This window comes from Bos javanicus, chromosome 13, assembly GCF_032452875.1.
Source record: "Bos javanicus breed banteng chromosome 13, ARS-OSU_banteng_1.0, whole genome shotgun sequence".
In the NCBI taxonomy this organism is placed as follows: Eukaryota; Metazoa; Chordata; class Mammalia; order Artiodactyla; family Bovidae; genus Bos; species Bos javanicus.
The window spans coordinates 36,590,793-36,606,274 of NC_083880.1; the positions used below are offsets into that span (position 1 = coordinate 36,590,793).

Below are 15,482 nucleotides of genomic sequence, written 5' to 3' on the forward strand. Positions count from 1 at the left end.
TTAATTACTCAGGGCTCTGGATTAACACTAAAATTAAAATCTCTGTTGTGAAAATCTTCTGTGACCTTGAGATATCGACTCTGAAATGATTCAGGATGTCACAGTATAAAGAATTACTGTATTATTTATTACAGTCTTGTACAATGTAAAGGTTTCTCAGTGAGGATAATAAACGATAACATAGTCCAAAGATTTAACTCACATTTATGTATATGGTCTTGCTATGTAACCAACTAAAATTCTTCCTGGTTTCAAAAATGTATGGAGGGCCCCTTACCCACTTGTACTGAAACAAAGAAGGAGATGGTATACATGTCCTTTCATAAATGTATCCACCTCTGAAAAAGTAGTTTTTCTTATACATTCCTTGCTATGAATAAATGTGGACGATGCAGGCAAAGCATCAGGATAAACACTTCTACTTTAATACTGAAACATCCCTGTAATGATAAGTGACTAATTATCCTGAAAGGTGGGAGTTTTGACTCTTGTCAGAGCAGTTTTAGTTACAAGCAAATAGAGAATATTAGAAATTACGGCTTCTGAAGAATTTACAGTTAAAGAGGGTAATTTTCTTTCATGGCTGAGGTGAAATAGTGAACACAGAACAGCATTAGATAAACCAGTTGTGGAATAACTGCACTGATGTGATGAAACTGCCTGGTTAACCAATTCTATTTAATACTTTTGTAGGAAGACGACTTTCAAGAAATGATTAAATCTGCCCAGATAATGGAGAGTCAGTATGGTCATCTTTTTGACAAAACTATAGTAAATGATGATCTTGCTGTGGCCTTCAATGAGCTGAAAACAACTTTTGACAAATTGGAGACAGATACTCATTGGGTTCCAGTGAGCTGGTTACATTCATAACTAAGGGAAGTTTTCATAATTATCTTTTTTTTGTAGAGTGCATGATTAAATCAGTTACCATTTTGGTGGTAGGGTTTTTTTAATCTATATCACTGTTAGAGATGTGCAATCTTGGTTAAAACTGAATGTTGGTTTTTTATCTTTTTATAGTCTTATTTCAAACACAGTGTTTGAGTATAAGATCCAGAATTTAAATGTGCACATTACTGTATTCTGAGCAGAGCTTTGAACCGTCTGGCTGTCTTGAATACAAAGCTCTACCTCCAAGAGGAGGGTTGAACTTTTTATAGAAAGTCTTAGCTAGAGTATATACATGGGCGTCCAGTGCTTCTGCTGGTCTCAGACGCGGTCACTGCCTTTGCTATTTGCATGTTAGCCATTGAAGATGATAAGTTTACAGCCTTGAGCAGCTCCAGACAGGACAGCTTAGGTGTACTTTGGGTGGATCATCATAGATGCACCTGGACTGGCAGTAAGGCGGTCCTCTTACTATCCTAAAAGTGCAACATTTTCTCTTACATAGACAGTATAGTCACAGTGTGTGCACTCAAGAATCTCTCTTTAAAGGAATTACTGAAAATCTGTCCTAGCGAGTGGCCTTCATGTTATAGTTTGAGAAGGCTTTGTGAGTACATACACTAGTGACTCAATAAATGTTTAATAAGGGAGGGTAGGCTTTGAAAATTATTACAAACGAAACTAAAAACCTTTCCTTGTTAGAACGGTGATTACATACCCAAAAGGACTGATTACAAAGGACAGTTTTATTTATAAATTCTCAGACATTTCTTTCTGGACTCACCAGAAATTCTGGAGCCAGTTATCTGACTTTGCATTTTCCCAGTAGATTCTAAGAATGAATCCTATTCTAAATGTAGGTTTTACATGTTACTGATACAGTTAAAGAAAATGTGATCATTTTCCCAAATATGTACAGTTGATCACCATATTTAAATTTCACTACAAATTGTACTTTAGAAAACTGTTCATGTAATGTTAACTTATTTCTTTGTCATCAAAATATTTCTTTACATTGGCCAGATAACCATCCTAATCTTGCTGTTTTTAAAGAAGTTTAAGAAAGACTCTCATATTGTAAATAGCTAGATGGGATCTCTCATTTTTCTTTGATACTACTGACCTTCAGCGAGTAAATTATACAGCTCAAAATACTAGAAATGTGCATAGTTATATTAGAGAATATGCATCCCATTCTTGCATGCAGTAAGACACTGCCAATCAGAGAATCATCGTATCTGTGACTTTGAAACAGAAAAAAAAAATATTTTTGTTGATTTCTAAAGAGAGTTTAGATGTCCTGTTTAAAGAAAAATAGTGTAGTGAAATTTTATATATTTATGAAATATTTGAAAGGCATATTTTTTTAATTATCAAATGAGGCTATTCATAAAACAAATTGTATGTAAAGATGTTGTTAATTTAAAATAGTTTTTTAAATCTGGGTCAACATTCCATGTAAATATTTTGACCTTTGTTTGTTCTCAGATCCACATGTGTGCTCTGTGCACATTTGATAGCATGACTTACTGGGTTTCCTTCATACATGTGAGATTTCATACCTGATACACACTCGCAGCTAAATAGTTAGATAACCAATGTTACCTGACAGCCTAATCCAAACAGCAAATTCTAAGTTAATTAAGTAAACAGCAACCAATTCAGTTTAAAAAGAGGTTTGGGGTTGCCAGGTCTAATACTGAAGCCATACTTCATGGTTGCGTGGCTGGTCTAAGAAAGTACAAGTCTTCCTTGGATGGTTTGGGTAATATTCTTTTTCAACACTGATCGAAATTTCCAATACATTGACTTTCTAGGAAATGAATTATAATTTAGGTAGTCCGAATTCTTTGTTCAGAAATAGCACATGGTTTGTTTTTATTTTTTGCCTCAATTCTTTACTGTGGAGGTAGACAGCGTGTGATAAAAATGGAGTCCCTTTTGGTGGTGGGGGTGGTGATGGAGGTGTTATAAAAATATATTTTCCAATTTCTCTCCCTTTTTACACTAGAGCTGAAAAGTATTTTTTAAAATAATGGAAAAGGGGCAATTCAGCAATTTGAAAAATCTTTCATCAGTAGTACACATATGTGGTCTTGGTGACGTCTACATAGCCACCTTGATGCTTAGAAAGAGAGTCCATTCTCTTTAATTTAGTAAGGCTAGGAGAAGGCAGTGGCACCCCACTCCAGTACTCTTGCCTGGAAAATCCCATGGATGGAGGAGCCTGGTAGGCTGCAGTCCATGGGGTTGCTAAGAGTCGGACACGACTGAGTGACTTCACTTTCACTTTTCATTTTTATGCATTGGAGAAGGAAATGGCAACCCACTCCAGTGTTCTTGCCTGGAGAATCCCAGGGACGGGGGAGCCTGGAGGGCTGCCATCTATGGGGTTGCACAGAGTCGGACACGACTGAAGCGACTTAGTAGTAGCTCCATGGGCTTGGGGATAAATGTTGCAAAGGGCCCTTGATCCTGTACTTGGTGCACCCCTGGCTCCCTCTTGAGGGAGGAGAGACTGGTTCTTTAGGCAGCCTGCTCCCAAGACAATGTCAGCCACTATTTGAGAACACAGGAATATTTATTTTTTTAAGTCCAAATATTTAATATCCAAGATTAAGAAGATAAGTCTGTATTCCCATCAATAACAAACTGGAATCTGTTTGCCTTTTTTTTTAAGGTGAAATTGAATTACCATTTTTTACCATTATTTTACTTTCCAGTATAGACATTATTGATATCTTTAAGGCTGACCTTCCTGGTATCATGGTATCATGTAATGACTGAATGTATCTAAATTGTAATAATTTAAAATTGACAAGCATATAAAGCAAAACTATGTTGTTAAAAGTTTCCTGAAGAGACAGATTTTTATTATTTATTTTCTTTTTGACTAGTAAGAGTTTATAAATAAAAGGAATGGAAAACCTTTGAGTGTAATAAAATATCTTCAAATTATATGTATAGTTTCTTGAAGATTGCTCTTGCACTTGGTATCTACTTCACCGTTTCTGATGGTAGAACAAGTTGTTCTTTTACTGACACCATGTGATTTGAACTGCCTCTGTCTAAAACAAAATTTCATATTTGTTCCAGACATTAATTGGTTTCATCAAAGTTGTTGGAGAGATGAAATCCACTAGCCTCAATCTTACCCAGTCCAGCCAATCAAAGATGAACAAAAGATCTATGCCATGTGCTAGACAAGCCTGGGCAATGAGTACTTAACTGATCATGAGCTCGTTTACACAGTGATTAGCCTCATATCACACAACCTAAAAGTAATTGCGTAAATATTCTTAATTACCTGACAGTTCCTCATATTAGTAAATTCATAGGGAGCTTCCTAAATAATTTCCATTACCAGTTTTCTTGTTGTTGTTTTAAAATTCCATTACTTTCAAATGGTACACCCAAAATTAATTCAGTTCAGTTCAGTCGTTCAGTCATGTCCGACTCTTTGCAACCCCATGAATCGCAGCACGCCAGGCCTCCCTGTCCATCACAATTCCAGGAGTCCACCCAAACCCATGTCCATCGAGTCGATGATGCCTTCCAACCATCTCATCCTCTGTCGTCCCCTTCTCCTCCTGCCCTCAATCTTTCCCAGCATCAGGGTCTTTTCCAATGAGTCAGCTCTTCGCATCAGGTGGCCAAAGGATTGGAGTTTCAGCTTCAACATCAGTCCTTCCAAAGAACACTCAGGACTGATCTCCTTTAGGATGGACTGGTTGGATCTCCTGGCAGGCCAACGGACTCGCAAGAGTCTTCTCCAACACCACAGTTCAAAAGCATCAATTATTCAATGCTCAGCTTTCTTTATAGTCCAACTCTCACATCCATACATGACCACTGGAAAAATCACAGCCCTGACTAGACAGACCTTTGTTGACAAAGTGATGTCTCTGCTTTTTAATATGCTGTCTAGGTTGGTCATACCTTTCCTTCCAAGGAGCAAGCATCTTTTAATTTCATTGCTGCAATCACCACCTGCAGTGATTTTGGAGCCCAAAAAATTAAAGTCAGCCACTGTTTCAACTGTTTCCCCATCTATCTGCCATGAAGTGATGGGACCAGATGCCATGATCTTAGTTTTCTGGATGTTGAGCTTTAAGCCAACTTTTTCACTCTCCTCTTTCACTTTCACCAAGAGGCTTTTTAGTTCTTCTTCACTTTCTGCGGTAAGGGTGGTGTCATCTGCATATCTGAGGTTATTGATATTTCTCCCAGCAATCTTGATTCCAGCTTGTGCTTCTTCCAGCCCAGCGTTTCTCATGATGTACTCTGCATATAAGTTAAATTAGTAGGGTGACAATATACAACCTTGACGAACTCCTTTTCCTATTTGGAACCAGTCTGTTGTTTCATGTCCAGTTCTAACTGTTGCTTCCTGACCTGCATATAAGTTTCTCAAGAGGCAGGTCAGGTGGTCTGGTATTCCCATCTCTTTCAGAATTTTCCACAGTTTATTGTGATCCACACAGTCAAAGGCTTTGGCATAGTCAATAAAGCAGAAATAGATGTTTTTCTGGAACTCTTCCTTTTTCCATGATCCAGTGGGTGTTGGCAATTTGATTTCTGGTTCCTCTGCCTTTTCTAAAACCAGCTTGAGCATCTGCAAGTTCACGGTTCACATATTGCTGAAGCCTGGCTTGGAGAATTTTGAGCATTACTTTACTAGCGTGTGAGATGAGTGCAATTATGTGGTAGTTTGAGCATTCTTTGGCATTGCCTTTCTTTGGGATTGGAATGAAAACTGACCTCTTCCAGGCCTGTGGCCACTGCTGAGTTTTCCATATTTGCTGGCATATTGAGTGCAGCACTTTCAGAGCATCATCTTCCAGGATTTGAAATAGCTCAACTGGAATTCCATCACCTCCACTAGCTTTGTTTGTAGTGATCCTTCCTAAGGCCCACTTGACTTCACATTCCAGGATGTCTGGCTCTAGGTCAGTGATCACACCATCGTGATTATCTGGGTCGTGAAGATCTTTTTTGTACAGTTCTTCTGTGTATTCTTGCCACCTCTTCTTAATATCTTCTGCTTCTGTTAGGTCCCTATCATTTCTGTCCTTTATCAAGCCCATCTTTGCATGAAATGTTCCCTTGGTATCTCTAATTTTCTTTAAGAGATCTCTAGTCTTTCCCATCATATTGTTTTCCTTTATTTCTTTGCATTGATCACTGAGAAAGGCTGTCTTCTCTCTCCTTGCTATTCTTTGGAACTCTGCATTCAAATGGGAATATATTTCCTTTTTTCCTTTGCTTTTAGCTTCCCATCTTTTCACAGCTATTTGTAAGGCCTCTCAGACAGCCATTTTGCTTTACTGCATTTCTTTTCCTTGGGGATGGTCTTGATTCCTGTCTCTTGTACAGTGTCATGAACCTCCATCCATAGTTCATCAGGCACTCTGTCTATCAGATCTAGTCCCTTAAATCTATTTCTCACTTCCACTGTATAGGCATAAGGGATTTGATTTAGGTCATACCTGAATGGTCTAGTGGCTTCCCTGGTGGCTCAGAGGATAAAGCGTCTGCCTGCAACGCAGGAGACCCGGGTTCAATCCCTGGGTCAGGAAGATCCCCTGGAGAAGAAAATGGCAACCCACTCCAGTATCCTTGCCTGGAGAATCCCACGGACAGGGGAGCCTGGTGGGCTACAGTCCACGGGGTCACAAAGAGTCGGACACAACTGAGCGAGTTCACTTTCACTTTGAATGGTCTAGTGGTTTTCTCCACTTTCTTCAATTTCAGTCTGAATTTGTCAATAAGGAGTTCATGATCCAAGCCACAGTGAGCTCCCAGTCTTGTTTTTGGTGGTCCTCAACAGGAAAGTGAGCCAAGTTTTATGTTTAGCCGCTGATAGGGAATATAACTGATATCAGTTGAAAGAAGTGTCCCTTACCTGTATTCATGCCCTTTCCTAGGCTGCCACACCTTTGCAGATGCTTGCTCACTTGCACTTAGATATCTGGAGGGCGAGGAATATTGTACTTTTATAACAGCTCTTATTCACATATACCGACATGGGCTACGTACTGCCAGATAAAATAGTCATATTAATCATCAGACATCTGTAGGATTTGTATACAGTTTCATTTAATCCTCATAACGGCGTTATATGGAAGTAGTACCTTATATGGAAGTATAGTACCTTACATAGAAGTGCGGGCTTCTGTGCCTGCCCAAGGTAATAGGCGTGATGAGTAAGGATCGGGGTTCAATTGTGGTCAGGCTCCTCCAACACCAGGATGTCTGCACTGTGCTTGCTGGTGTTGCTATAACTTGAGTCAATTTTGGAAATAGGTGAGATTTGGTAATTAGGAGTGATTATTCATCCTTTTTATGCACAGGCAATTTACAAAGAGTTTTCTCACAACACTGTTGCTTTAGTCAGATAGCTCTTGATTTCTCTATGCCTCTATTGTTGGCTAATCTTCAAACAGCTTGGCGTGCTGTGGTTTGTTGGGTCGCAAAGAGTCCGACGCGACTGAGCAATTGAACTGAACTTTAAACAATGACGATTATCAAAAGCGTACAAAAAAGTTAGCATAATACGCAATTTTTCTGTTTGGCTGAGTCCTAGTCTTTAATGATGGAGCATGATTTGTCTAATCAGTTGTGATAATCTCCTCTCCGCCAGGATTGATCTGAGTTGGTCCAGCCACTCGATTCCAGGTAATGTCTGTCAGAGGAGCTGTGAGTTGAGTTGTTTCCCTAGTTTAAACAAACACCTGCATAAGATGAAAATCCTCTATGCTCCTGCCCCCATTCCTCCTGTTTGAGATGCTTCTATTACATTGTGGTGCTTAACAACATGACAGCCATAATCCTAACCCTAAATCAATGGATGATAAAGGTCAATCTATAGATGAGTGAGTAAAAAAAAAAGATCCTAAATCCATAACGTCACTGAGCTGTTGAAAAAATCCTTGGGACCTCTTTCCTCTAATTACTGAATAAACAATGTTCTTTTTTTAAAATGTATTTTTAATTGAAGGATAATTTCTTTATAATGTTGTGTTGGTTTCTGCCATGCAACACCATGAATCAGCCACAAGTATACATATGGCTTCTCACTCTGAAACCTCCCTCCCACCCCTCTAGGCTGTTACAGAGGACCAGGTTGAGCTCCTTGTGTTATTCAGCAACTTAAAATGAAAAGACAACCCTCAGGATGGGAGAAAATAATTGCAAATGAAACTGACAAAGGATTAATATTCAAAATATATAAGCAGCTCATTAAGCTCAATATCAGATAAACATGAAGCTCAATATCAGAAAAACAAATAACCCAATCAGAAAAACTGGCAGAAGACCTAAACAGACATTTCTCCAAAGAAGACATGCAGATGGCCAACAGACACATGAAAAAATGCTCAACACTGCTCAGTATTAGCAGAATGCAAATCAAGACAATGTTATTTTATGCTCTGTTGGTGGGAATGTAAATTGGTGTAGCCACTATGGAAATCGGTAGCTGGGGGTTCCTCAAAAAAATGAAAATTGAGCTACCATATGAGCCAGCAGTCCCATTCCTGGGCATATATCTTGAAGGAAATGAAATCACTATTTTGAAAAGAGTTCTGCATCCCCACTTTCCACATGCACTGCAAGATTATTCACAGCAGCTGAGACAAGGAAACAACATGTCCATCAACAGATAAATGAAGAATCTAGGGGATGTACACATACACATTTACATACACATAAAAAGGAATGTTATTCAATGGTAAAAAAAATACATTCTGCCTTTTGTGACAACATGGTTGTATCTTTCTTGAAGGCATTATTCTAAGTAAAATAAGTTAGAGAAAGACAAATAACTATATGTGGTGCTAGAGAAGACTCTTGAGAGTCCTTTGGACAGAAAGGAGATCAAACCAGTCCATCCTAAAGGAAATCAACCGTGAATATTCATTGGAGGGACTGATGCTGAAGCTGAAGCTCCAATACTTTGGCCACCTGATGCAAAGGGCTGACTCACTGGAAAAGACCCTGATGCTGGGAAAGACTGAAGGTAGGAGAAGGGGGTGGCAGAGGATGAGATGGATGGATGGCATCACTGACTCAATGGATGTGAGTTTAAGCAAACTCACGGAGATAGTGAAGGACAAGGAAGCCTGGTGCACTGCAGATCATGGGGTTGCAAAGAGTTGGATCCAACTGAGCGACTAAACAACAACCACTTGTATAAGGTATCTACAAGAGCTGAAATAGAAGGTAGAATGGTAGTTACCAGGGGTTGGATGGAAAAGGGGGGATGTTGGTCAGAAGGCACAAGCTTCCAGGTATGAGATGAGTAAGTTCTGGGGATGTAATGGCATGTTGACTATTGTTAACAACACTGTATTACATGCTTGAAAGTAGCTAAAAGAGTAGATCTTAAATGTTATTAACACACACACAAGGTAATTAGGTGGTGAAAGTGTTAAATAACTTTATTGTGGTAATCATTTCACCATATATACATATATCAAACCACACTGTACATGTTAAACTTACACAACTTTATGTCAAAACTGGAAAAGATGTTCTCTTAAAAGTGTTACTATTAGGCTGCTGTTTGCTTGCTGCTGGAAGCATTCCTAATGGAAAGCAGTATCCATGACCACCCAGGCCACTCCCAGTGCCTGCATCACTTACCAAAAATGTCACTTGTCCTGCAATGAAGCATTGAACCTTAAAACATTCTGTAACTTGTAGCATAAAATAAAGCAAGAGACTCCATTTACATTTTATTTTGCTTGGGTTCCACTTTTTTTTTTCCTCCACAATATAACATTTAAGTTTGGGGAAAGCTGTTCTTGTGTTTTGAGATTTACAAATTGATCATGGTTGTGAGTCTACAGTTTTGGCAAAGTGATATCTCTGTGATTAAATTTGACCTGGGCACTAGTAATACCTGAAAGTTCCATCTGTCAGGCCCCTGCCCTGTGCCAGGCACTCTGCTTGTTAGTAGTAGGTGACCTGTTTGTGATCATCAGCTCTACTTAAACAGATAAAGGACCGAAATAGAAATATGTATAAATAACAATGGCTACAAAACAATATAATTACTGTTCATGCTAATGAAAGGTATATAGTATGAAGTAATTACTGAGGAAAATATATTGCTCTTAGGAACCTAGAAGATACCAAAACAGCTGAGGATGGAAGAAAGAAGGACAAAAACAAACATGCTTAAATATTAGTTAAAATATTTTAGGTATTTGAAGGCAATTATTTGTGGAATTGAAAGTAAATGCAAAGAGGAATCAGAGACTCCATTAAATGAGAAGACAAAAAGATGCCAAATGGGTCTCTTATTACAGATTTAAATGGCATAAACTCATGTAGTAAGAGACCATTTTTCAACTACATCAAAAATGGACATCAACCATATTCTTTAAGAAGAGAAAGATTTAAAGTAAGAGGATTGGCAAAAATGTGCAAATGCAAGGCAGAAGGAAACCAAAAGCAGAAAACACAATAATAATATGAAAATTGAGGTAAATGCTTGGGGCAAAAAGTCATTCTTTAGTAATCCGTGGTATAAGCCATAAAAGGAACAGTGTTAAAGACACTGAGTAAAACCTTGAGGAGTGCAGTCAATAAAACCACATTATTTGGTCATCTTTAAAATACTTCTCTTAGACCTCGAAAAGAAGTGGTTATAGAAGGTCCATATACTTCCCTGGTGGCCTAGTGGTTAAGAATCCACCTTCCAATGCAGGAGATGTGGGTTTGATCCCTGTCGGGGAACTAAGATACCACATGCTACAGTGAAGACCCAGCACAGCCCCCCGCAAAACTTCATGTATCACAACTCCTCAGCTGATCTCATAGCCATGGAAAGAATGCTTTTTCCTGCAAACAGATTACACCTTCGGTTCAAGAGCCACACTGAGAATTTACAAAACCCAATCCTAAAGCAAGCCGCAAGAAAAGCCTCATTAAATTCCAAAATATTTTAAGTACTTCAAGTCACATCTAATGACTACAGTCCAATAGAACTTAAAGTGAATAACCAGTAGACACCAAAACAGACCTCTCAGAAAAACTCAAACAACAGCAAAACAAAACATCCTGATCATGGAGGAGTTAAAAATAAAACTGTAGATTATTCGGAGAATAACAACATAACTATCAGAATCTATGGACTAGGACTGAAAAACTGAGCTCAGGAAAACTTGTTGCCTTAAAAGCTTTTCAAGGGGAAAAAAATAAAAATAAACACTGGCTCAAGCAACTCGGGAAAGAATAACATGAGTGGTATTTTGGCTAGGTTATAATATACACTGACTTTTCCAGGAATGCGCTACCATGTAAATCAAAGGAAGACTGTGCTTCATTTTTTCAGAACCCTACCAAGTTTTCTTCACTATTTTGGAACATCATGTCATTAATGGCAATAGCACCCGTCGTGTCAGAGTCTCCTGCACGGCGTGTCTGGACACAGCCATGCCACAGTGTGCGAACCTACCCTATGCATGGATCACTGCTGTCTTCGGAGGACTGCTGCCTGAGCATTTATATCTCACAGTATGAACTATTTTATTCTCCACTGCTTTCCTTTTCTTTCTCCCTTTTATTATAATGGGGTTCCATTGTATTATTTGATTTTACTGCACCATGTGCCATGCGGGGTTTTAGTTCCCTGACCAGGGATTGAACCTGTGCCCCCTGCAGTGGAAGCACAGATTCTTAACCACTAGACCACCAGGGAAGTTTCTGGGACAAAATCTCTCATAGACAAGGAACACTGAGTATGATAGGGAGTGATTACTGCTGCTTCAGACAGATGGCCACATAGATCCCATTTATGGTGCAGGCTTTGAGCTATACAGCTCATGCGGTTTTAAAAATATTATGTTTTGATATGATTAATATGCAACTGAGCATCAAGTTACGTTGAAATTTGGCTACAGTCGTAGAAGGTATCTACTGTTAGCACTTGGCTTCCCTGATGGCTCGGTGGTAAAGAATCTGCCTGCGGTGCAGGAGACTCGGGAGACGTGGGTTCTCCTGGGTCAGGAAGATCCCCTGGAGGAGGAAATGGCAACCCACTCCAGTATTCTTGCCTGAAGAATCCCATGGATAGAAGAGGGCTATGGTCCGTGGGGTCTCAAATAGTCAGATAGAACTGAGCGTGCACGGATACACACACACACATTTTGAGCATCAAGTAGTATCCTTGAGTATACTGCTGCTACGAATAGGCTCTTGCAGAAGAAAATAGCTTTACAGTTTAAAATATTTTCCAAAACTAGGTAATGGAATTAACTAAGAGACGAGACATTATTGCAGACCTAAATACTAAAAGATCATAGACTCTCCCAGAATACAATTTTAACAGCATAAGATTTTAGAAAAATCTTGAGACATGGCAGGTAAATCCAAAAAGGAGGAGATCAAGATGGCAGAGTGGGAGGACAGACTCCCCTCCCCTCCCTGAACACTCCCGAAGTACATGTACATGTGGAGCAATTCTCACTGAAAACTAACTGGAGACTGGCAGAAACACTCCTTACAACCAAGGCTGTAAAAAAATCCACATGGAATTAGGTGGGAAGGGAAGTGATCAGATTGAGACTTTGTGCTCCTGGGAGGGGACACAGAAGATGGGGGTTATGTGGGTGGAGATTCTCCCTGAAATGAGGGCTTCGAGCCACATATTCTGCACCCCAGCCCTGAGGTCTGACACTGGAAAGACGAGTCACCTCAGCTGGCTTGAAAATCAGTGGGACTAACAGGAGGGCTGTGAGAAACCTAGAGTGCCTGTGAAGAGAGGGCACAGACTTGCCTACTCCTGAAACAAAGTGGAGAAAGTGCAACTTGCACAGGACTCTAGCCAATTTCCCCCAACTACCCTGCAGCATGCCCCAGCCTGAGCCAAGCACCCGTTCAGGCCCCATTTGCCCTGTGGCATGGCTTCACACTAGGCATGAGAGCTGGCATGGCTGAGGCGGGTGCTCAGGGAGGGGACATATGGAGTTGGCTTGGGCCTGGAATGGCATCTGAATGGGGCAAGGACAGCCATTACTGGTGTTCAGAGAGAGGCCCAGGACTCTGGGGCCAGGATTGGCACTGTCCATACACCAAGTGCTCACTCCAGCCCCTTCTTGCTCCAGCACTACTTCTCTGGGGCAAAGGTGCTGATGCTAGGAGGCAGGAGGATACACACGTGGATGGAACAGAGTCATCTCTGACCAGACCCTCAGGACTTCCATTCCAGCAACTTAGGACCTGAGCAACCCTGCAGTGGGCGAGGTTGGTCACTGACCAGAGGAGAAGCACTGGCACGAATGCCTGGCTAGTACGGCTCTGGCCCATCCATGTCAAGCCCCACTTCCTACCAAGGTAACAGGTGCCAGCACACCTGGAAGAAAGCGTGACTGGTGCTTACCTCTTCCAGCTCACTGACCAAAGCTACAGGGCACCTGCAGACTGTACAGGTACACTCCCATATGGGCACATCCCTTCAAGGCGGGAAGAGGTAACTATCTCACTTCAATTCATACAGACAGAGAAAGATAAGCAAAATGAGAAGACAGAAGGATTTGTTTCAATTGAAACAATAAGGAGGACCTAATGAAACAAATACATAATTTACAAGATACAGAGTTCAAAGCATCAGCAATAAGAAGACTAACTCAATTAAGGAAAAGAATAGATGAACACAGTGAAAACTTTAGCAAGGAACTAGAAAATGTAAAAAAGGACCAGTCATAAAGGAAGAATACAATAGGAGGAATTAATAATAGACTAGGTGATAGAGATCCTGATAGACGAGGTGAAAAGACCCTGATGCTGGGAAAGACTGAAGGCAGGAGGAGAAGGGGACGATAAAGGACGAGATGGTTCGATGGCATCACCAACTCAATAGACATGAGTTTGAGCAAGCTCTAGGAGATGATGAAGGACATGGAAACCTGGCGTGCTGTAGTCCATGGGGTCGCAGAGAGTCAGATACGACTGAGTGACTGAAAGCAACAAAAAGGTGACAGATCTGGAAGACAAAATAATGGAAACTATCCGATCAGAACAGCAAAAAGAAAAGCAAATTAAAAAAAAATGAGAACACTTTAAAGGACCTCTGGGACTCTTTCACATATGCCAACATTCACATTACAGGGATCCCAGAAGGAGAGAAAGGGGTCAAAATTTTGATGAAATTAGGTTGAAAACGTCACTGAAGAAAGAAACAGATATCCAGGTACAGGAAGCTCAGAGGGTCCCAAACAAGGTGAATGCAAATTCATTCACACCAAGACATAATTAAAATGGCATAAGTCACAGAGAGATTCTGAAATCACCAAGAGAAAAAGAGTCACCTACAAGGGAATTCCCATAGGACTATTAGCTTTTTCTGCAGAAACTGCAGGCCAAAAGGGAGTGGCCTGATATAAAATGCTGAAAGGGAAAAACCTGCAACCTAGGATTATCTACTGAACAAGATAATCATTTAGAATAGGAGAGATTAAAAAAAAAAAAAAACAACTCAGATAAGCAAAAATTATGAGAGTTCATGAGAACCTTAACATTTCTTTTAGGGTAGGCTCCCTCCAGTGTCTCCAGCCAGGACTCTCCCAGGCTACCCTCACCTCTCCACTGTGTTAGGCAAAAAGTGGAGCTGACCCCCAGAAACCCCACCCTTTGGTGTACCTACACTTTCAGTTGTTCAACCAAGCCCTAACTTAGGCCCTCCTAGAAAGGCATGTGGCAGATGCAATTAAGGTTTCAAATCAGTTGCCTTTGGAAAAAAAAAAAGGGGGCGGGATTTACCCTGGTCTAACCAAGTATGCCCTTAAAAAGTGACTCGGCTTTTCCTGAACAACAAAGAAGGAATTGAAGTGTGAGAAGGATTTTGATTTGACGAGATTCCCTGTCCATGGTTTTGACAGCGGAGAGGACCACAAGGCAGTGAATGCGATTAGCCTCTAAGACCTGAGAGCAGCCCCTGGCTGACAGCAAGAAAGCTAAGACCTCGGTCTTCAAACTAAGAATTGAATGCTGCCTGCAACCCGCTGAGCTTGGAAAGGAACCCTAAGCTCCAAGTGAGATTAGCAGTGAGTCCTGCTGAAGCCTTGACTTTAGACTTGTGAGACTCTGAGCTGAGAACTCGGCCATGCCTGTTCTGACCTACAGAACTGTGAGCTCAAAATGAGTGTTGTTTTAAACTACTAAGTTTGTAGTGTTACTGAGGATTGGAAAACTAGGATGTTCAGCCACTGAGTCCTATCAGAAATCTCTTAACTCCATCCTACATTCTCTTTTTCTCTTACTTTATTGTGGTAAGAACACTTAAAACCTACCAACTGATGCTGAAGCTGACACTTCAATATTTTGACCATCTGATGCGAAGAACTGACTCATTGGAAAAGACCCTGATGCTGGAATGATTGAAGGCAGGAGGAAAAAGGGATGACACAGGATGAGATGGTTGGATGGCATCACCAACTCGATGGACGTGAGTTTGAGCAAGTTCCAGGAGTTGGTGATGGACTGGGAGCCCTGGAGTCCATGGGGTAGCAAAGAGTCAGACACAACTGAGCGACTAAACTGAACTTAACAAATTTTAAAGTTTACAATATGCTATTGTCATCTCT

At 40.5% G+C, this 15,482-nt stretch overlaps 1 protein-coding gene and 1 long non-coding RNA gene across 11 annotated transcripts in view; one reads left to right on the top strand and one right to left on the bottom strand.

Moving 5' to 3' along the window:
- Positions 1–3,820, top strand: part of MPP7 (MAGUK p55 scaffold protein 7) — a 225,267-nt gene extending 221,447 nt beyond the window's left edge. Inside the window, exon 17 of the mRNA XM_061436267.1 lies at positions 694–3,820. Within this exon, the coding sequence (XP_061292251.1) occupies positions 694–873 (180 nt within the window). The 3' untranslated portion in view covers positions 874–3,820. The remainder of the gene's footprint in view (positions 1–693) is intronic.
- Positions 1–15,482, bottom strand: part of LOC133259148 (uncharacterized) — a 184,644-nt gene that overhangs the window by 121,229 nt on the left and 47,933 nt on the right. The gene's annotated exons all lie outside the window — the stretch shown is intronic.